Raw genomic sequence first — 23,717 nt, forward strand, 5'->3', positions numbered from 1 at the left:
TACTACTACTGGTACTACTACTGCTGCTACTACTACTACCACTAATGTTGCTATTACTGGTACTACTACTAATGTTGCTACTACTGGTTCTACTGGTACTACTACTACTGCTGCTGCTATTGCTACAACTGCTGGTACTACTGCTTGTACTACTGCTGGTACTACTTCTACTACTATTACTACTGATACTACTACTGACATTACTACTGGTACTACTCCTACTACTACTATTACTGCTACAACTACTACTACTGGTACTACTGCTGCTACTAATACTATTACTGGTACTACTACTACTACTACTACTACTACTACAGGTACTACTACAGGTACTACTACTACTACTACTACTACTACTACAGGTACTACTACTACTACTGGTACTACTAATACTATTGCTGGTACTACTGGTACTACTGGTACTACCACTGCTGCTGTTACTACTGCTACCACTACTACTGTTACTACTACTGCTGCTGCTGCTGCTACTACTAATACTACTGTTACTGTTAACTGCTACTGGTACTATTACTGGTACTGCTACTACTACTGTTACTACTACTGCTACTACTACTGCTACTACTACTATTACTGCTACTACTACTGTTACTACTACAACAGCTACTACTACTACTATTACTGCTACTACTACTGTTACTGTTACTACTACTGCTACTACTACTACTACTACTATTACTGCTACTACTACTGTTACTACTACAACAGCTACTGCTACTACTACTACTATTACTGCTACTACTACTGTTACTACTACAACTGCTACTGGTACTGCTACTACTACTGTTACTACTACAACTGCTACTGGTACTGCTACTACTACTGTTACTACTACAACTGCTACTGGTACTGCTACTACTACTGTTACTGTTACTACTACAACCGCTACTGCTACTGGTACTGCTACTACTACTACTACTACTGTTACTACTACGACTGGTACTGCTACTACTACTGTTACTACTGGTACTGCTACTACTACTGTTACTACATTTACATTTAAGTCATTTAGCAGACGCTCTTATCTACTTCTACTTTACTACTTCTACTTTACTACTTCTACTACTATTACTACTGATACTACTACTGACATTACTACTGGTACTACTACTATTACTGCTACAACTACTACTACTGGTACTGCTGCTGCTACTAATACTATTTACTGCTGCTGCTGGTGCTGCTGCTGCTGCTGCTACTACAGGGTACTGCTACTGCTACTACTACAGGTGCTGCTGCCACTTGACTGCTGCTAATGCTATTGCTGCTACTACTGGTACTGCTGGTACTACCGCTGCTGCTGTTACTGCTGCTGCCACTACTGCTGTTGCTACACTGCTAGCTGCTGCTGCTACTAATGCTGCTGTTGCTGTTAACTGCTGCTGGTGCTGCTGCTGCTGCTGTTGCTGCTGCTGCTGCTGCTACTGCTGCTGCTGCTGCTGCTGCTATTGCTGCTGCTGCTGCTGTTGCTGCTGCTATTACTGCTGCTGCTGCTGTTGCTGCTACAACAGCTGCTGCTGCTGCTGCTGCTACTGCTGCTGCTACTGCTGCTGCTGCTGCTGCTGCTATTACTGCTGCTGCTGCTGTTGCTGCTGCAACAGCTACTGCTACTGCTGCTGCTATTACTGCTGCTGCTACTGTTGCTACTACAACTGCTGCTCGTGCTGCTGCTACTACTGTTACTACTACTATTACTGCTGCTACTACTGTTGCTACTACTGCTGCTGCTGCTGCTACTAATACTACTGTTGCTGTTGGCTGCTACTGGTACTGCTACTGCTGCTGTTGCTACTACTGCTACTGCTACTGCTGCTGCTACTACTGCTGCTATTGCTGCTGCTACTACTGTTACTACTGCTATTACTGCTGCTGCTACTGTTGCTGCTACAACAGCTACTACTGCTACTGCTATTACTGCTACTACTCTACTGCTACTACTGCTACTGCTATTGCTGCTGCTACTACTACTGTTACTACTACAACAGCTACTGCTACTACTACTACTATTACTGCTACTACTACTGTTGCTACTACAACTGCTGTGCTGCTGCTACTACTACTGTTACTACTACAACTGCTACTGCTACTGGTACTGCTACTACTACTGTTACTACTACAACTGCTACTGCTACTGGTACTGCTACTACTACTGTTACTACTACAACTGCTACTACTACTGTTACTACTACAACTGCTACTGCTACTGGTACTGCTACTACTACTACTACTACTGTTACTACTACGACTGGTACTGCTACTACTACTGTTACTACTGCTACTGGTACTGGTACTGCTACTACTACTGTTACTACATTTACATTTAAGTCATTTAGTAGACGCTCTTATCCAGAGTGACTTACAAATTGGTGAATTCACCTTCTGACATCAGTGGAACTTACTACTACTGCTGCTACTGGTACTGCTACTACTACTGTTACTACTACTACTGCTACTGTTACTACTACAACTGCTACTGGTACTGCTACTACTACTACTGCTACTACTACTACTACTACTGTTACTACTACTACTGCTACTGGTACTGCTACTACTACTGTTACTACTACTACTGCTACTGGTACTGGTACTGCTACTACTACTGTTACTACTACTACTACTGCTACTGGTACTGCTACTACTACTACTACTGGTACTGCTACTACTACTGTTACTACTACTACTGCTACTACTGGTACTGCTACTACTACTACTACTGGTACTGCTACTACTACTGTTACTACTACTACTACTGCTACTGGTACTGCTACTACTACTACTACTGGTACTGCTACTACTGCTACCACTACTACTGGTACTGCTACTACTACTGTTACTACTACTACTGCTACTGGTACTGCTACTACTACTGTTACTACTACTGCTACCACTACTACTGGTACTGCTACTACTACTGTTACTACTACTACTGCTACTGGTACTGCTACTACTACTGTTACTACTACTACTGCTACTTGCGCTGCTGCTACTACTGTTACTGTTGATCTGGTGCTATGTATTTGGCTGTTAAGAGGATTGCTGTTTTGGCAGTCAGCCATCTGGTGAACAGACTGGGGCTCCCTGTGGTGAGATGCTTCCTGCACTCATTCACACCTGGCGTCAGTGCTCCATTTGAGCCGGATCCTGAACAGGATCTGGCTCCTCTGTTTTGTTGTCTTTCGTTCACGGAGCCCATTTGCCAGGATCAGGTAGCCTACCTCTTGTGGCATGAACAATTATTTTCACTGTTTTGCAATGTAAAAATCCTAATAAAAGCCATCAGAGTAGTTACTTTTTGGATTCCTCTGTAACAAACAAACATGTCATTGTGATAATGTGCCTGATATTGTAAGAACTGATTCATGTTGGGCTGGCCCGGGTTTATGGCAGTATTGTAACCTATATAGACCATTTATGTGGTGCGAGAGAAGCACGCCTGTATCTCTCACAGAACTAAAATGAGATTCACTTTCTATGATCTCTCTCTCCCTCTCTGTGCTCTGATCTCTCCCTCTCTGTGCTCTGATCTCTCCCTCTCTGTGCTCTGATCTCTCTCCCTCTCTGTGCTCTGATCTCTCTCCCTCTCTGTGCTCTGATCTCTCTCCCTCTCTGTGCTCTGATCTCTCTCCCTCTCTGTGCTCTGATCTCTCTCCCTCTATGTGCTCTGATCTCTCCCTCTCTGTGCTCTGATAGAGCCGGCAACTCACATTTCTTCAGCATTTCACGTCATCATTTATTTCCTAATAGAATATTCGCTGCGGGAAGTGTGCTGGAGGTGAGGCAGCACTTTGCTTTCTGTTAAGAAAGAAATGAAATAATTCCCAATACTACATTAAGAGTACACCTATAATTTAGCCACAGAGGATCCGTAGCTAATTTGTAAAAAAAAATAGCCTAAGCATGCCTACTTGCGGTAATGCGTGTCAGATCTGTCAGTGAATAGCATGCAGCCAAAACGGACCTTTCGCGAATATTTCAAATACAATCGCTGGAAATCACAGGTTGGAAAGCAAATAATTCCGCCTGAAAATAAAATACTAATCTGTTTGTTTAATAACTTCGAAATAGCTCTATTGAGTGAACAGCATTGTTTTTACAAAGTAAGAGAGAGGGAGAGAAGCTTTTGTCTGCTGAGTGAGCCGAGTCAGTGAAACTGGGAAGATGTTTTGGACTAATTTCCTGCTCGTATTGTAACCTACAGTAATGTGTTTCTACACTCAGCTAGGCTATTGATGGATTGAAAACGAGGATGTTTTTATTGATCGGTTTGTAGCCTGTCATTTCGATAATTTAAAGATTCTGCGAAAGTCTCCAGTCATGTAGAATTGCATGAAATGCATTTATGAAAGCCCACATTTTTCCAGGACTCAAAAAAAAAAAAAAGGCTACAAAAAATGTGCTCCTTGTGTGCAACTTCTGCAAGCGGCTCCACACCACTGCTCGGTTTTTTTGTTCCAGCACGTCCCATATTACAAATGAAGCACTGTCTGGCATGTATTCAATAGTGCACACTGTAGCAAAATGTCGCAGCAGACGTGTTTTTATCGGACAAATTCAGGTTTACGTCATCCCTCTAAAAACAACATGGAGGAAAAAAAGACAAAGGACCCAATTCAATGAGTTGTAGACTCATGTCAAACCCGATTGTCAAGTCCAGGATTCATCAACTAGATTCAGCCATGGGCCAATTTTTCTTTCTTGAGTGGATGGTCGGGTGGACTGCAAATTGACCAGATGAAGCCCAAACTGATATGCTTGACTAAAACATACTAATTTCAAACCTTGTTTACATTTGTGTACGATCGTGTGTCTCTATTATGCGGGGAATACATGGGAACAGATTTCATTGGTGTCAAAATAAATTTTGGCCCGGGTGCCGCATTTTGTCTTCAATGAGTTCCGGAAGGCCACGTTAAAAAAATTGATTATCTCCTCGCAGTCAAAATGTGCAATAAGTAGTCCTCTTTCCATATTGTTGTTATTATACATTTTTTAAATTATTATTATTACTATTAATTTTAAGCTCCCTGACTCTCTAGCATTTTATTTAAAAGATTATTAGAAGCTGGACACAGTCAAGAAACTGAATGTAGGTCCATTATCATTTAAACACAGTTTATATTTGAGTCATTTTAAAGTATATTGTGCTGGACCCGTCTCCAGGAATGTATTAATGTGTTTTATTATTATGTATTTTATTTACTCAAACTACCTGTGGCCAGGATGTCTGACACCGGTCACAGATTGTGTGATAAATGTAAATTGATGATTAGCTTATGAAAGGTTTGTTTATTTCCAGATGCTTAATGTGTGAATCCACTTTTGTGCGCTGACCCATGACTTTGTCTCCTTCCTGTGTGTTTCAGGGGTGTACGGTGCAGACCCGGACCAGGGCGGGGGCTTCCTCGACATTCTGAAGGGAGGAACCGAACGCTTTCTGACCAACATCAAAGACACCTCCTCTAAAGTCATCCAGTCTGTGGCCAGGTGAGAGACAGTCGGCTCGGAAAACACCTGCAATACTTTAGAACTGAGAAACATCGCGATGCATTATGCTGAGAAACATCACGATACATTATGCTGAGAAACACCGCGATACATTATGCTGAGAAACACCGCGATACATTATGCTGAGAAACACCACGATACATTATATTGAGAAACATCGCGATGCATTATATTGAGAAACACCACGATACATTATATTGAGAAACACCACGATACATTATATTGAGAAACACCGCGATACATTATGCTGAGAAACACCGCGATACATTATGCTGAGAAACACCGCGATACATTATGCTGAGAAACACCACGATACATTATATTGAGAAACACCGCGATACATTATGCTGAGAAACATCGCGATACATTATGCTGAGAAACACCGCGATACATTATGCTGAGAAACACCGCGATACATTATGCTGAGAAACACCGCGATACATTATATTGAGAAACATCGCGATACATTATATTGAGAAACACCACAATATTCAGTGCATTTGGAAATGATTCAGACCCCTGACTTTTGCCACAATTTGATACGTTGCAGTCTTATTGTAAAATGGATTAAATTGTTTTATTTCCTCATCAATCTACAAACAATATCCCATAATGACAAAGCAAAAAACATTTTATTTTTTATTTTAGAAATGTTTGCTAATTTATAAAAATAAAATATAAATAATTTAATACATATTATTATATTATACATTCTACATTCGTGCAACTTTGTAAGAGAAAAACGGAAATATCACATTTACATAAGTTCAGATCTTTTACTCAGTACTTTGTTGAATCACTTTTGACAGCGATTACAGGATTGAGTCTTCTTGGGTATGACACTACAAGCTTGGCACACCTGTATTTGGGGAGTTTCTCCAATTCTTCTCTGCAAATCCTCTCAAGCTATTTCAGGTTGGATGGGGAGCGTCGATACATGGCTATTTTCAGGTCTCTCCAGAGATGTTCAACCGGGCTCTGGCTGGGCCACTCAAGAAGATTCAGACACTTGTCCCAAAGCCACTTCTGCGTTGTCTTGGCTTTGTGCTTGGGGTCGTTGTCCTGCTGGAAGGTGAACCTTTGCCCCAGTCTGAGGTCTTGAGTGCTCTGGAGCAGGTTTTCATCAAGAATCTGCCTTTCCAAATCATTTTACTATTTTCTACATTATGGAATAATAGAGAAGACAACACTATGAAATAACACATAGGGAATCATGTAGTAACCAAAAAAGTGTTCAAAAAAATATAAATATCTATTTTATTTTTGCCTCTTCAAAGTATCCACCCTTTGCCTTTATCAGTTTTGTACACTTTTGGCATTCTCTCAACCAGCTTCATGAGGTAGTCACCTGGAATGCATTTCAATTAACTTGTTGAAAGTTAATTTGTTGAATATCTCTCTTTTAATATGTTTCCATTAGCCGGTAATAGCCAGCTTTTGGCCGACAAAAAAAATAAATATATATATTTAAAAAGAAATATATATTTAAATAGAAATGGCAGCGGCCAAATGTCCAGAACAGTAAAAAATCCCATTGTGAAATAATGCTTTTTAGCCTTTTTAAATACCAGTCAATGTAAATACATTTGACTGGTCATGCGTATCGGTCTATAGGTTCATTCTCATAAAGCGTTTGAGTGGAAATTCGATCAGACAGCGCGAGGGCTGCTGCTACAGCATCTCAAAACAGTAAATGCATAGGCAATGGAAGGCAGGGTTTATCAGTGTCACACCACTTTGCAATGAGCTGGAAGGCAGTGTCCATTTTTGAGAACGTATAGCTTCTTAATTGTATGAAACCTAAAGGTTTTACTACACGAGGCATGTCTTACCATGCTTCAAAGTAGCCTAGCCAACATCAGACCACAGCCGTGGAGGCAATTATTTTATATCAACTTATTTTTCCGTTGTCTCGTAGCCAAAGACACAATCCGAGGTCATATTAGCAACCCATGCTAGCTGTTGCATGTTAAGATCTCCACTCATTTCTGTCACATGAAACCTGTCTCCCGTTAATTGCATTATGGAACAAACATGTGCGTGTAACCTACTACCTTGTGTGCATTGCTGCGCTCATATTGTGAAGAAATAATAGTTCATAAACATTTTAAGCGAACTGTTCTGATCTGTTGCATCAGACTCATTTGCTTTTTAAAGTTGGGGGGATAGTGATGGGGGATAGTGATTCAGCTGTTTGTTACTCGTCTTGTCTGAGGAAAAGTAAACGCGGAGCGTTATTCTAACATCTTCAAAGTGCGCGCTGTAATTGGGTAAGAAGGAGTGCGCGCACACGTTGTCAACTTGCATGTTCTGTTAATATGAATTGCCATAATGAAAATGTGATTTCTGTCATTTTGATAAACGTGGGTGGACGCCTAATCCGGTTACGCACCCAATGCATATGGGTCCTAAAATTTCTCAAATATCCGGTAAATTAAAATGCTGCTGGTCAAATGTCTGGTGCCACATGACCGAAACTGAAAACCTGACACACACACACACACACACACACACACACACACACACACACACACACACTGCTCTGAAAGACTGTTTCCCTTTCTGCATTGTCGCAAATATCTCTGCCCATACAAGCTCCACACACACTCACACACTCCATTCTCTCTTGGATCTGATAACTCACCCCACCCACCCTTGTCCAATCATCCTGTTTTGATTCATTGGTTCGCCCATTTAGTTCTGTTTTGATTCATTGGTTCGCCCATTTAGTTCTGTTTTGATTCATTGGTTCGCCCATTTAGTTCTGTTTTGTGTTTTTTCTGATTTTGTTTTATGAACTCTGCCTCTACCACAACTCATGGTCCTATAAACTCCTTCCTGTAGCCCCAGGTAAATATGGGATACTACACGCCCTCTTTGTACCCGCCTCTGTGTGTGTGTGTGTGTGTGTGTGTGTGTGGCCATAGTCTGCAAAATATTCACACTGCTGTGTCCATAATCCCATGTCAGCAGCACAAAGTGAATATGGGGTTTGAGTTGAAACATGGTTTGAATTCTAATCCTCCACCGCCTACTAAAAACCAACATCTCACCAACGTTCATTTTCCTAACTCGCCTACATCTGTTGCTGTTCTTTTTAATCCCATAGATCCAACTAGTTTTCTTCAGTTTAGACTGTAGATTTGTGTTGGAAAAAAGTACAGTATTTAAATCTAGTTTAAAAAAAAAGTCTATCATTGACAATGTGTGATGATAGTGAGAAAATGTGTCATTGCAGTGAAATGCTTCTACACACAACTGAAAATAGTCGGCGTGTGACCCAATACTCTCCTCTCTCTTGAAGTGTGCACTTGTTCACAGGTAAATGACTGATGTATGCAACCTCCCTATGCCAATCCAACACTTTTACATTTATGGGTAGTAGTCAACAAGGGCACACTACAGGAGGAAGGAGGAGATATTGGGATACAACCAGAATGCCCTTTTGAAATTTGGCAACTAGATTGTCCATTTTATTTTTGTTCCTGCCCTTTGTTCAGTATTGTCCGGGAACCAAGTGTCCTCTGCGTTTGTAACAGATCTGAATTGTACCCATTGTTTGTTTCCCCTCTCAGTTATACAAAGGGAGACCTGGATATCTCTTACATCACCTCTAGAATAGCAGGTATGTACCCTCATTCTAGCCTTGTCCTAGATCACTTTTGTGTTGCCTTGTTTGTTAGGGAAACGATGGCCCAAACAGATCTGGGACCAGGCTTTTCATTATACACTATTTTTTTGTCTTCGATCACCTAAACTGTGTTACTTTGTGGCTTGTCCTTGAATGTGACAAAATAAAAAAATAATTCTCAAATGGTACTAATGTCTCTGAGCAGAATTGAAGCTCCATCCATCTGTAGTGTTTTCAAAAGGCTAAATTGAAGTAATGTGATGGTTCACTCTTCTCTTGTGTAACGTGTGTGTAACGTGTGTGTAACGTGTGTGTAACGTGTGTGTAACGTGTGTGTGTAACGTGTGTGTGTAACGTGTGTGTGTGTAACGTGTGTGTGTGTAACGTGTGTGTGTGTAACGTGTGTGTGTAACGTGTGTGTGTAACGTGTGTGTGTAACGTGTGTGTGTGTGTAACGTGTGTGTGTAACGTGTGTGTGTGTGTGTGTGTGTACGCTCAGTCATGTCCTTCCCGGCGGAGGGAGTGGAGTCTGCCATTAAGAACAACATGGAGGATGTGCGTCTCTTCCTGGATGGCCGTCATGCAGGACACTACGCCGTCTACAACTTGACCAAGCGCTCTTACAGACCCACCCGCTTCCACAACAGGGTAAGGCAGCCCACCACCAGACAGAATATGACCAATATTTACTAGTAGGTAAAGAGAGTTTTGAGGAACAATTCTGCTGGTGCGCTGGTTTGTGCTTCCCTGATTATTTGAGCGAATCTTCCGATCTGTGTAAAAGTTAAAGTTCAGTATTAGGTATAGTCATTAGACAGACACCTATTTGAAAATAAGAGTTCCTAAAAGCTCTTCCTGACCTGCCGTAGGTGTCGGAGTGTGGCTGGCAGGCCCGGCGGGCACCCAACCTGAGGAGCCTCTACAGCCTCTGTAAGAACATGCACCTGTGGCTGAAACAGGACCAGAGGAACATCGCCGTCGTCCACTGCCTGGTGAGCACAGCCACCACATACACCCCTACACTCACTCGCACTGCACTGGGACACACAAAGTAACTCTCCATAACTTGGTGGCATTTATATACCTTTTTTTTTTTTTTAAATAACTTTTTCCTCCCCTAACTGGTAGTCTGTCTGAAATGCAGATCAACACGAGAACTTGTATTCTTAGTCCCCCGTGTTGACCCCTGACCCCTCTTGTCTTGTGTGCTTGTAGGACGGGCGGGCGGCCTCGGCCGTGGCGGTGTGCTCCTTCCTGTGTTTCTGCCGCCTCTTCACCACGGCTGAGGCGGCCGTATACATGTTCAGTATGAAGCGCTGTCCCCCGGGGATCTCCCCTTCCCACAAGAGGTAGGTGCTCCTGGTCATCCAGCCTTAAGTACATTGTCTCCTGGGGACAGATCTAGGATCAGCTTCCCCTCCCCAATCCTAACCTTATCCCGCAGGTAGGTGTCCTAGCGGTTAAGAGCTTTGGGCCAGTAACCGAAAGGTTGCCGGTTCGAATCCCCGAGCCGGCAAGGTGGAAGAATCTGCCGTTCTTCCCTTGAGCAAGGCAGTTAAGCCCCAAAAACAACTGCTCGCCGGGTGCCGATGCTGTGGACGTTGATTAAGGCAGCCCCCCGCACCTCTCTGATTCAGAGGGGTTGGGTTAAATGAGGAAGACACATTTCAGTTGAATGCATTCAGTTGTTCAACTGACCAGGTATCCCCCTTCCCATATCCAACTGACCAGGTATCCCCCTTCCATATCCAACTGACCAGGTATCCCCCTTCCATATCCAACTGACCAGGTATCCCCCTTCCATATCCAACTGACCAGGTATCCCCCTTCCATATCCAACTGACCAGGTATCCCCCTTTCCATATCCAACTGACCAGGTATCCCCCTTTCCATATCCTACTGACCAGGTATCCCATATCCAACTGACCAGGTTCCCCTTCCCATATCCTACTGACCAGGTATCCCCTTCCATATTCAACTGACCAGGTATCCCCCTTCCCATATCCAACTGACCAGGTATCCCCCTTCCATATCCAACTGACCAGGTATCCCCCTTTCCATATCCAACTGACCAGGTATCCCCCTTGCCATATCCAACTGACCAGGTATCCCCCTTCCATATCCAACTGACCAGGTATCCCCCTTCCCATATCCAACTGACCAGGTATCCCCCTTTCCCTTCCCATATCCAACTGACCAGGTATCCCCCTTTCCCTTCCCATATCCAACTGACCAGGTATCCCCCTTCCCATATCCAACTGACCAGGTATCCCCCTTTCCCTTCCCATATCCAACTGACCAGGTATCCCCCTTTCCATATCCAACTGACCAGGTATCCCCCTTTCCATATCCAACTGACCAGGTATCCCCCCCTTCCCATATCCAACTGACCAGGTATCCCCCTTTCCATATCCAACTGACCAGGTATCCCCCTTTTTCCATATCCTACTGACCAGGTATCCCCCTTTCCATATCCAACTGACCAGGTATCCCCCTTTCCATATCCAACTGACCAGGTATCCCCCTTTTATCCACTATCCAACTGACCAGGTATCCCCCTTTTTCCCTTTCCATATCCAACTGACCAGGTATCCCCCTTTCCATATCCTACTGTATCCCCCAGGTATTTTCCATATCCAACTGACCAGGTATCCCCCTTTCCATATCCTACTGACCAGGTATCCTACTGACCAGGTATCCCCCTTTCCATATCCTACTGACCAGGTATCCCCCTTTCCATATCCATACTGACCAGGTATCCCCCTTTCCTTCCCATATCCAACTGACCAGGTATCCCCCTTTCCATATCCAACCCAGGTATCCCCCTTTACACCTTTCCATATCCAACTGACCAGGTATTCCATATCCAACTGACCAGGTATCCCCCTTTCCATATCCCCTCAACTGACCAGGTATCCCCCTTCCATATCCTACTGACCAGGTATCCCCCTTTCCATATCCAACTGACAGGTATGGGGTTTCCATATCCTACTGACCAGGGTACTGACCAGGTATCCCCCTTTTCCTGGGGTTTCCATATCCAACTGACCAGGTATCCCCCTTTCCATATACTGTGGATCCCCTTTCCATACTGACCAGGGGTCTTCCTGTCCAACTGACCAGGTATGGGGGTTTCCATATCCTACTGACCAGGGTACTGGGTATCCCCCTTTCCATATCCTACTGGACCAGGGTATCCCCCTTTCCATGTACCCAACTGACCAGGGTTCCCTTTCCTCCTCCTACTGGACCAGGTATCCCCCTTTCCTTCCCTTATCCACTTAGTGAGGAAAATTCACCCTACACCTCTGTAAGCATTCATGTCTGACTTCCATGTTCAGAGGCTCCTGTAGTGGACAGGGTTGGGGGTTTCCTGTAGTGGACAGGGTTGGGGGTTTCCTGTAGTGGACAGGGTTGGGGGTTTCCTGTAGTGGACAGGGTTGGGGGTCTCCTGTAGTGGACAGGGTTGGGGGTCTCCTGTAGTGGACAGGGTTGGGGGTCTCCTGTAGTGGACAGGGTTGGGGGTCTCCTGTAGTGGACAGGGTTGGGGGTCTCCTGTAGTGGACAGGGTTGGGGGTCTCCTGTAGTGGACAGGGTTGGGGGTCTCCTGTAGTGGACAGGGTTGGGGGTCTCCTGTAGTGGACAGGGTTGGGGGTCTCCTGTAGTGGACAGGGTTGGGGTCTCCTGTAGTGGACAGGGTTGGGGGGGGTTGGGGGTCTCCTGTAGTGGACAGGGTTGGGGGTCTCCTGTAGTGGACAGGGTTGGGGGTCTCCTGTAGTGGACAGGACAGGGTTGGGGGTCTCCTGTAGTGGACAGGGTTGGGGGTCTCCTGTAGTGGACAGGGTTGGGGGTCTCCTGTAGTGGACAGGGTTGGGGTTCTCCTGCAGTGTACAGGGTTGGGGGTCTCCTGAAAGTGGACAGGGTTGGGGGTCTCCTTAAGTGGACAGGGTTGGGGGTCTCCTGTTAAGTGGACAGGGTTGGGGGTCTCCTGCAGTGGACAGGGTTGGGGGTCTCCTGCAGTGGACAGGGTTGGGGGTCTCCTGTAGTGGACAGGGTTGGGGGTCTCCTGTAGTGGACAGGACAGGGTTGGGGGTCTCCTGTAGTGGACAGGACAGGGTTGGGGGTTTCCTGTAGGTTGCAAGATCAAATCCCAGAGCTGACAAGGTACAAATCTGTCGTTCTGCCCCTGAACAGGCAGTTAACCCACTGTTCCTAGGCCATCATTGAAAATAAGAATTTGTTCTTAACTGACTTGCCTGGTTAAATAACAAGACTCCTGAACAGCTAATCAAAGGGCTTCCCAGAACCCTCTCTGCTGCTGCTACTCTCTGTTTATTATTTATGCATAGTCACTTTACCTCTAGCTACATGTACATATTACCTCAATTACTTCGACTAACCACATTGACTCTGTACCGGTACCCCCTGTATATAGCCTCCACATTGACTCTGTACCGGTACCCCCTGTATATAGCCTCCACATTGACTCTGTACCGTATATAGCCTCCACATTGACTCCCCTGTATATAGCCTCCACATTGACTCTGTACCGGTACCCCCTGTATATAGCCTCCACATTGACTCTGTACCGGTACCCCCTGTATATAGCCTCCACATTGACTCTGTACCGGTACCCCCTGTATATAGCCTCCACATTGACTCTGTACCGGTACCCCCTGTATATAGCCTCCACATTGACTCTGTACCGGTAACCCCCTGTATATAGCCTCCACATTGACTCTGTACCGGTACCCCCTGTATATAGTCTCCACATTGACTCTGTACTGGTACCCCCCTGTATATAACCTCCACATCGACTCTGTACCGGTACCCCCTGTATATAGTCTCCACATTGACTCTGTACCGGTACCCCCTGTATATAACCTCCACATTGACTCTGTACCGGTAACCCCTGTATATAACCTCCATATTGACTCTGTACCGGTAACCCCTGTATATAACCTCCACACTGACTCTGTACTGGTACCCCTGTATATAACCTCCACATCGACTCTGTACCGGTGCCCCGTGTATATAGCCTCCACATTGACTCTGTACTGGTACCCCCTGTATATAGCCTCCACACTGACTCAGTACCGGTAACCCCTGTATATAGCCTCCACACTGACTCTGTACCGGTACCCCCTGTATATAGCCTCCACATTGACTCTGTACCGGTACCCCCTGTATATAGCCTCCACATTGACTCTGTACCGGTACCCCCTGTATATAGCCTCCACATTGACTCTGTACTGGTAACCCCTGTATATAACCTCTCTATTGTTATTTTACTGCTGCTCTTTAATTATTTGTTACTTTAATTTTCTATTTCTAACTTTTCTTCTTAACTTCTTAAAGCGTTGTTGGTTAAGGGTTTGTCAGTAAGCATTTAACTGTAAGGTCTACTACATCTGTTATATTTGGTGGCATGTGACAAATTAAAATTTAGAATTTATGAATTCAGACTATTTTGAGGAAGTGAATTTTGGCTATGTTGCTACGGTGGCTCAAGAGAGACAAACGACAGTAATATTACCCTTCTTTCTTGTTTTCTAAGCAAAGCTCTTTAAGGGAGTATGAGAGACAAATTTTATTTGTCACATGCGCCGAATACAACAGGTGTAGACCTTAGTGAAATACTTACTTACAAGCCCTTAACCAACTATGTAGTTAAAATAAATAAGAATAAGCAATAAAAGGAACAAGTCATTAAAGAGCAGCAGTAAAATAACAATAGCGAGACTACATACAGAGGGTACCAATGCGGGGGCACCGGTTAGTTGAGGTAATATGTACATGTAGGTAGAGTTATTAAAGTGTCTATGCATAGATAATCACAGAGGGTAGCAGTGGTGTAAACACAAGACTTTCACTTCACCTAGCCCAGTTCTGCTAGGAGCAAACTGAACCTAGGTATGTGGATGCTTTACAAAATACAGAACATTGTCTCCTGCCCTATGGGCCGTTCTGACTCAAACGAGGCTTCTTTTTATTTTACTGACTGTGAACTTGAATCGAGATTCTGTGATGCCCAGTTCAGGGTTCAAATGTGTTGAGATGTTCAGTGCAGACGAGTGCACGCTTTTGATTGGTCGTCGGGCTGGTGAAGGGTTGTTTGATTGGCTCCTGTTGACACGCTGCTGTTGATTGGCCCTCGGTGCAGGTACATGGAGTACATGTGTGACATGATGGCTGACGAGCCCATCACCCCGCACAGCAGACCCATCCTTATCCGCTCCATCACCATGACGCCTGTGCCTCTCTTCAACAAGCAGAAGAGTGGCTGCCGGCCCTTCTGCGAGGTTTACGTGGGAGACGAGCGCGTGGCCACCACCTCCGGGGAGTACGACAAGATGAAGTAGGTCACATGATGCAGGACTTAATTTGTTTCGGTCCCAAATGACACCCTATTCCCAATTTTAGTGCACTACTTTTGACCCAGGCTCCATAGTGTGTTATAGACATTTCTCTCTCTCTCTCTCGCCCCCCTTCTCTCTGCAGGGACTTTAAGCTGGAGGACGGACGGGCTGAGATCCCCTTGAACGTGACAGTGCAGGGGGATGTGCTGGTGGTCATCTTCCATGCCCGCTCAACCCTGGGGGGCCGCCTTCAGGCCAAGGTAGGGGCCACAGCAGTCAGGGACGGACCCTCAGAGTTAGTTTGCATTCGGTGATGTTTGTTTGCAATTCGGTCTTAAATTCAGTGACAGTCCTAAGGACATGCATCCATACATCATAGTTAAATGATCAGCCCTAATCAGACTTTTTTTTAAATAATGTATTGAAACAAGTCGGGGCGGCAGGGTAGCCTAGTGGGTAGAGCGTTGGACTAGTAACCGGAAGGTTGCAAGTTCAAATCCCCGAGCTGACAAGGTACAAATCTGTCGTTCTGCCCCTGAACAGGCAGTTAACCCACTGTTCCTAGGCCGTCATTGAAAATAAGAATTTGTTCTTAACTGACTTGCCTAGTAAAATAAAGGTAAAAAAAAAATAAAAAAAAATAAATAAAAACAAGCTTATCCAATGAGGGCTGTTGTACTTGAGTTGATCCAGGGATAAAGCGTTGCGTTCCAGGCTGACTACCATTGCAGACGTCGCATTGCGTCGAACAACGGTGTGCCACATCCTGGACTGCGCCATCAAGCATCAGATTGCTTTAGCGTACGACGCAGTTAGCTGATATGTTATAAACACCCGTCCAGGTGTTGTGAGATCTGACACAAGTCTGCCATGTCGTCAAGCCTGGAACCCGACCAAAGGGGTGTTTCTCTGCTTACTACTGAAGTCACGTGGCTGTCTTGCTGTGTGTGTTGACTAGATGGCTTCCATGAAGATGTTCCAGATTCAGTTTCACACAGGGTTTGTGCCCCAGAACGCCACCACGGTCAAGTTTGCAAAGTAGGTACCACCGTCCACAGAATCTAAGCCACTATCCTCAGTCCAGGCAGGTGCATGTGTGACAATAGCACAGGACACTTCTTTTTTAAATCAATTGACTTGACCTCTTAATTGACTTGACCTCTTAATTGACTCGACCTCTTAATTGACTCGACCTCTTAATTGACTCGACCTCTTAATTGACTTGACCTCTTAATTGACTTGACCTCTTAATTGACTTGACCTCTTAATTGACTTGACCTCTTAATTGACTTGACCTCTTAATTGACTTGACCTCTTAATTGACTTGACCTCTTAATTGGCTTGACCTCTTAATTGGCTTGACCTCTTATCTACAAACGCTGTCTGAGTTCTCCGCCCTTCTCCAGTAGTGTGCACTCCTTCACTCCGCCTCATGCATTTGAAAGCATGGAGGAGGAGGGTTTCCACCATGTTGCTATCACCTGTCCATTTGTTTTAAATTGATGAAAGAGGGGGGGGGGGGGTGTATGAGTTCACACTCCTGTAGAAAGGTTGGAGGTGAACGCAGCCTCCAACCTGAGCAAGCTGTGTCATGTGTTACATTGACACGATAACTGTCGTCGTCGGTCTTCCTCCGACAGGTATGACCTGGACGCCACGGACATCCAGGAGAAATACCCGGACCTCTTCCAGGTCCACCTGGATATGGAGGTGGATCCCTGCGACAGGCCGAGCAACAAGACTCCACCCTGGGACAACTTTGCCACAAAGGGCCTCAATCCAAAGATCCTTTTCTCCAGCCGGGACGAGCAGCAGGAGATCCTCACCAAGTTTGGTGGGTTTCACGGCAGTCTTGTCAGTCCAAAAAAAAACTGAATCTGTGTAGCTCTCTGTTGAATTTCGAAGTCCCGATGTGGCCCTCGAAGTACCTAAGTCATGTTCTGTCCCACTCCTTCCCTCCCTCTCCCATAGGCAAACCAGAGCTTCCCCGACAACCGGGCTCTTTCTCCGGCTCTTTCTACGACACCGCGTCGCCTCCGTTGGAACAGACTCCTGATAGCTTCACCATGGAAGCAGAATCTCACCAGAGCACCGATACCAACGCCAACAACTTCTTCCAGACTCTGGATTGGGATGGTATGTCTCCTGTCGACGAGCACACTTCCTAGTGCATGAACTTATTGCTAAAAATAGTTATTTTGATTTCCTTTTGCAAGGGCCAACTGCATGTTAGCTGGTTGATTGTATTGAAAATACTTGAAAGCTGCAATTGCCCTAAACCAGGGGTCAAATCTGGGTCTGGAGTACTGCTGGGTTTCTATTCTACCTGATAATTATTTGTGGTCCTGGTCTCCCATGTCTAAATCACTCCTTGATATGAGGAGAATGACAATCAGCAGTGGAAGGTTCCGGGTCTAGATTATAATTCTCCTGCCCTAAGCCTTTTTTGACAAGTCTCTGTCACATAGATGGGAGTGGCCATGGAGCGGACGCTTCGGACAGCCTGGGAGGCACCATTGACGACCAGGACGAGCTCAGTGACGCCTCCGTGGACGAGGAGTCCAACTCCGGCCTGGCCGGCGAACCCCTCTCCAGGGAGCCTAGCGAGTCCCTGTTCGACGCTGAGTTCCAGGCCTCCGCCACACCCCAGGAGTCCCCAGGGCCCAGCGACACCGCTGACCTGCTGGGTCTCACCTCCGACCTCAGCTCCACTGCCCCCCCACAACCCTCCACGGCAGCAGGCGGCATGAAGGCCTCGTCGAGTAACAGTGACCTTCTCAACGACCTGTTTGCCCCCACGCCCAGCAGCAACGCTCAGCAGGGCAGTTCAAACAACCTGATTGGGGACGGAGGTTCCCAAGAGGACCTCTTCTTCAGTAACCCCGCTGCACCGCCAGACTCGGCCACCCCCAAACGTAAGCGTCTTATCGATGTGTCCCCTTTCTGCCTTGGTGTCAGTAGAAGTGGTAACATATTACTATTTGTGTCGTTTTCATGCAGTCGATCCCCTCTGACACACATTTCTGGTTATTTTTGTCCCACAGCAATAAATGACCTGTTTGACCTGTTCGGGATGGGATCTTCATCCAATCAGACCGGACCCGACCTGTTTGGGGACCTGCTGAGCTCCGACACCAACACTAACCCCCCGCCCACCTCCAACTCCAGCCTTTTCAACCTCAGTAAGACACCAGTAATATCTATAAGAAAATAACTACAACTCCCATGTCCACTTCCATTCATTCAATGTTCTCTCTCGACAGACAAGCTGACCAACAATCCCCCCAAGATGACTTCGTCCGCCAGCCAACCAGACCTGCTTGGAGGGTGGGACAGCTGGGCATCGAGTGGAAGCATGGCCGCTGCCTCCTCCCATAAGCCAGCCTTCCCAGGTAGGTAGTAGGTACTGGGGCTGTAAAATCTAGAATTTAACACCATAACAACTCTAGCAGATATGGACTTGAGTTTTTTTTTTTTTTCCTCTTGGAATTCCAGCTCCCGGAGTGTCTTCCTTCTCCAAAGCAAAGTCTCAGAGCTTCGACCCGTTTGCAGACTTGGGAAAACTGGGTCCTACGCTGCCAGGTAAAACAGACCCCAGTGACTCCTGGTACCATGTTCCACTTAGACAGTGGGCTTTACTATCCATGGTCTGTAAATTAGTTATCGTCTCATGTATATAAGTCTTTTATTTCCAGGTTCCTCCAGTGCCAGTTTCTCAGGCCCAGGCTTCAACCCTAAGAGTGGGGCCTCCACCAAGAGTGCTGGGCAGTCGTGGCAGCAGTCTGGCCGGCCCTCCGCTGGCCAAAGCAAGCCCTGGATGGCCCCCAGTGCTGCTGCCCCCAAAGCCCAGGCACCCAAGCCTGCGCCCCAGCCAGCCAAACCCAACTACAACCTTAACTTCAGTGTGATCGGGGGCCGAGAGGAGAGAGGCGTCAGGGGCCCAGGATTTGGTGAGACAACCAATCACATCACTATCCGAGCATGTCTAATTAGTGACAGCCTCTGTGTAGAAAACCCGGTCTCCGTTCTTTCTTTCCCCTTCTAATTGAGGATATTTGCTCTGTGACTATATGTTCCAGGTCCAAAACCCAAAGTCAAAGAGGACGACTTTGAAGACCTGCTCTCCACTCAGGGTTTTGCCTCCAAGCTATCTGACAAGAGTGGACCCAGGACCATCGCAGAGATGAGGAAACAGGAGCTCTCAAGGAACATGGACCCCCTCAAACTGCAGGTAGCACCAGCATGCCCCCTCCCAAATATACAGAAGCTCCTCTTCTTGGACACAGATTGCCTTGGCCAGGACTGAGATTCTCCATTTCTAATGCTTTTCAGTCCAGGGGTGTATTCACTAGGAAGTAAACGGAAGCACACAAGACGTGGAGGGACCTGCCTACATTTGTCCAATAATAAATGATTTAATTGAAAAAAGTATTCCATTTCAAAGTGCTTTGCTACAGAGTGCACTAATGAATACACCCCAGGAATAGGCTCAGTGTTCTTCTGGGAAACTGTCCCATGGTGTATGTATCTCTACACCGAGAGAGTTCATTCTATGCGTGTATATTTCTAGTCGATTAAAAAAAATAATCTTTGAACCTGTTCTGAGGGATTCTGGTTTGTGATCCTTGTTCCAACCAAGATCCTGGATTGGATTGAGGGGAAGGAGCGAAACATCCGGGCCCTCCTCTCCACACTTCATACAGTCCTGTGGGAGGGCGAGACGCGCTGGAAGCCCGTAAACATTGCAGACCTCGTCACTCCAGACCAGGTTAAGAGGTACTACAGGAAAGCTGCGCTGGTGGTGCACCCTGATAAGGTAACGGCAATGTGATTTTCTTTTTGCACACAATTAAATAGGTCTATCGGTTAGTCACAATTGTCTCAAGTCACCCTGTGGCGAATGCATGCTCGTTGTGTACGGCTGAAGACTGATTGCTGTCGATGAATGGCTGGGATTAAAGTTTAGTATTGTTGGCTTGAAAGCAATGTCAAGTTCTTGATCTGTGAACGCTAACTGCACTTGAAACTCCTTCCTTGCAGGCCGCCGGAAAGCCCTACGAAGATTACGCTACACTGATCTTCATGGAGCTCAACGACGCCTGGTCCGAGTTTGAGAACCAAGGCAGCAAAGCCCTCTTCTAAGACTTACTGGATGGGGCCCATATTGGGTCCTTCAGGGTTGCGCCCCCCCCCACACACACACACCTTAGAGAGGTCTGCCAACTCTCCTGCAGTTGAGAAAAAGGCACCTTACTTTATTTCTCATCTGCAGTTCAACATCATTTAAAAAAAACACTGCCACCACATGCAAAGGGTGGCATGGGTAGAAGACTAGTGGTTCAAAAGCTTGGAAGATCGGAGGGATGAATATGACGACAGAGACAATCACTGAGAAGACCAGATGGTCACCAACCAGGCTCCATCCATTCGGAAATGTTGGGGACTGTATGGCCACTGGGACCCCGTAGACTTTGTTGCTGTGGGGACACGGCTCTATTCCTTTACACTCCTTGGACAGACCTTTCTGCAGCGTTCTCTCTTCCCGAGAGACCAAGAGTTCATGCTGTTGTTGCTTCTTGACAGAACCATTCTCCCACTAACAGACTCCTCCTTCCACCACAAGCCCTCTACCGTAAGCGCCTTGCTCTGCGGATGGCAAAAAAAATTACGCTTGCTCATAACTTCCCCCCGCCCCCCCGGCAACATAGGAGACAAATAGAGAATATAGGGATTTCATCTGGTTGCTTTTTGCCATGTGGAATTGTGCAATATGTTTGGTCTTTTTTGTTTTCTCTGTCAATGATAGTCCTCACTTAAGTGTAAATATTTTCTCAATGATGTGGTTCTTTCGGTAGATAGTGAGATGCCGAAACACAGAGGTGTGTGTTGTTTAAGGATGGTAGCTCACCACCTCGCTCTCTCTACCAGTAGATCATCATGCCTTTCTTTTCCAATGGTCTTGTGTTTATTCCACTTATTACACAAAAGGTTTACAGGGAGTTTTCATTGCAACCCTCCATTTTGTGTTCCATAGCTGTTGTTTTTCTCTTTACTTTAAAATGACCTGAAGCTTTTTGTGTTTTTTTTTTTTTTTTTACCTCATGGACCAATTTAAAACACCTATTTTCTTATCGTTGTGGGGTATCATAAGTATCCATGACATTTAATTGCAGAACTTAATAAATAAAAATAATATATGAATTGAATGTCTTGAATGCGATGGAGGGAATGGGCATTTATTGGTGGTCTCATGACAGTTGTTTTGCCGAGCCGAAATCATTCCGAAGCGTCTTAACGTGAATGTGTTTTTATATGGTCTTTGTTGGGTATATGTAGCTTCTGTTTTAGTCTTCCTTCCTTCTGTGTAACTTCGTTTTTTTCCCCCCTCCCTATTTCTACATTTGAGTTATTTAGCTCTTATCCAGAGCAATTTACATGAGCACTTAGGGTTAGGGTTGCCTAACTTAGGGTTAGGGTTGCTCTTGGGCACATCGACAGTCTCTGGGATTCAAACCAGCAACTTTCCAGTTACTGGCCCGACCAGTTTTTTTCTCTCACTTATTCGTCTCTGGGTTTTCAAACCAGCAACTTTCCAGTTACTGGCCCAACTCTCTTAACTGCTAGGCTACCTGCCACCCATCCCATGACCGGAATCGTTGACTCTGTTCATTCCCCACCTATTGAAACCTTATTTTTTTGTGATTCCAGTAACACTATGGCTGTGTTTACACAGTCAATCCAATTCAGATATTTTGTCCAATTATTTGCAAAAGAGCCGATCTGATTGGTCAAAAGACCAATTAGTGGATAAAGATCAGAATTGGGCTACCTGTGTAAATGCAGCCGATAAGGGGATACTTGATTGTAAGGCTGCCATTTTGAATAGACATAATGTTGACAGTATCATGTTAGTACACTATAAGGAGAAAGAAAGCCTACTCAACCAAATTAAAATATGAATGTAGATTTCAGTACAGAAATAAAAAGGTTTTGATCAGAGGCATGAAATGACTGAAGTGGATGGTATTGATCGTGTCTCAATATGAGACTGATGAGAAAGGGTTCATGTTATGTGAAGGGCTGGCCAGTGATATTAACCGAGAGTTTTCAAAGATCGAGGTATTTCACAAAGTGACAATATTATGATGGGTTTTGAAAACATTGCAGTGAAAGAAAGGTGGTTTTGATTACCATGGAGTATTCTTGAGACAAGTTGTGAAAATAATTGTTACAAAATGAATGGCCATTTTACTAATGGTTGTAAAGCCTTTAAATGGTTTTGCTTATCATGTTTGTCCTTTTAATGCAGACTAAGAGGGATATTGATTATACATTCAGATAGTGCTGTGAGCCTTTTATAGAAAAATACATCTCATTATCCCCATTTATTGCAAACCATTGAGCTTCTCTACTATTATTAAAGTCACATGTTGGCATTACAGAATGATTGACATTGAATATACTGTATAATATTCAAGTAAATGGTGCACCGATTTTGAGAGAATGTTGACTCAGAGAAAATCTTCAGTATAAATTTTTACCCATGAGGAAGACAAAGAAAATCTCCCTTTTTTTCTGATTACAAGCATCAGGTGCTGAATGCAACTGACCAGTGTGATAGATGAACCATCAAACCTTCCCAATTTGTTAACATATCCAGGTAGTAAAAACAACCCACATGTTAGGCTGTACATTTAATTCCACATGGACTCTGGACCACCACCATTCTAAAACGGAGGTTCCTTCCTGCTGACAAACCGTTTATATTTCCACATTTTTTTTTCTTCCCCTGTTTCTGGAATGACATTTATGACCATTAAAACACAATCATGAAAACGTGTCGTCTGACATTATTGTCTGTGAATTCCCAGGAAAATCAGGTATTGTCCTATCATCTGGTGAATTATAGTTGACAGTAAAGTAATAATTTCATTCATATCAAAGGGATATTTCAAGATTTTGGGAATGAAGCCATTTTTATCTTCCCCAGAGTGGGGTGACCCAGAAACCGCTACAGTTAGCATTGCCTCGTGAAACTACCTTTAACTTCCTTCATATTGCACACAAACACAAAATGGTAACCACGAAGGTACTCTGCAGCTCGGGATATTTACATTTTTTCCCTAGAAAATAAAAATGTGCAGATCCCCAGCTGTACCAGAGTTTGAAAACCTATGGCCTACGGCACACACACTTGTCATTTA

General features: G+C 45.0%; 1 protein-coding gene across 1 annotated transcript in view; it reads left to right on the top strand.

Moving 5' to 3' along the window:
- Positions 1–23,349, top strand: part of gak (cyclin G associated kinase) — a 46,341-nt gene extending 22,992 nt beyond the window's left edge. Inside the window, exons 12-29 of the mRNA XM_064935516.1 lie at positions 5,382–5,502; positions 9,099–9,148; positions 9,654–9,802; positions 10,024–10,146; positions 10,370–10,503; positions 15,318–15,512; positions 15,656–15,773; positions 16,472–16,551; positions 17,154–17,347; positions 17,485–17,649; positions 17,982–18,428; positions 18,558–18,695; positions 18,777–18,905; positions 19,009–19,095; positions 19,209–19,463; positions 19,593–19,744; positions 20,153–20,329; positions 20,554–23,349. Coding sequence (XP_064791588.1) covers positions 5,382–5,502; positions 9,099–9,148; positions 9,654–9,802; positions 10,024–10,146; positions 10,370–10,503; positions 15,318–15,512; positions 15,656–15,773; positions 16,472–16,551; positions 17,154–17,347; positions 17,485–17,649; positions 17,982–18,428; positions 18,558–18,695; positions 18,777–18,905; positions 19,009–19,095; positions 19,209–19,463; positions 19,593–19,744; positions 20,153–20,329; positions 20,554–20,655 — 2,816 coding nt within the window. The 3' untranslated portion in view covers positions 20,656–23,349. The remainder of the gene's footprint in view (positions 1–5,381; positions 5,503–9,098; positions 9,149–9,653; positions 9,803–10,023; positions 10,147–10,369; positions 10,504–15,317; positions 15,513–15,655; positions 15,774–16,471; positions 16,552–17,153; positions 17,348–17,484; positions 17,650–17,981; positions 18,429–18,557; positions 18,696–18,776; positions 18,906–19,008; positions 19,096–19,208; positions 19,464–19,592; positions 19,745–20,152; positions 20,330–20,553) is intronic.
- The last annotated feature ends 368 nt before the right edge of the window (positions 23,350–23,717 follow it).

Source organism: Oncorhynchus masou, chromosome 1 (assembly GCF_036934945.1).
Source record: "Oncorhynchus masou masou isolate Uvic2021 chromosome 1, UVic_Omas_1.1, whole genome shotgun sequence".
In the NCBI taxonomy this organism is placed as follows: Eukaryota; Metazoa; Chordata; class Actinopteri; order Salmoniformes; family Salmonidae; genus Oncorhynchus; species Oncorhynchus masou.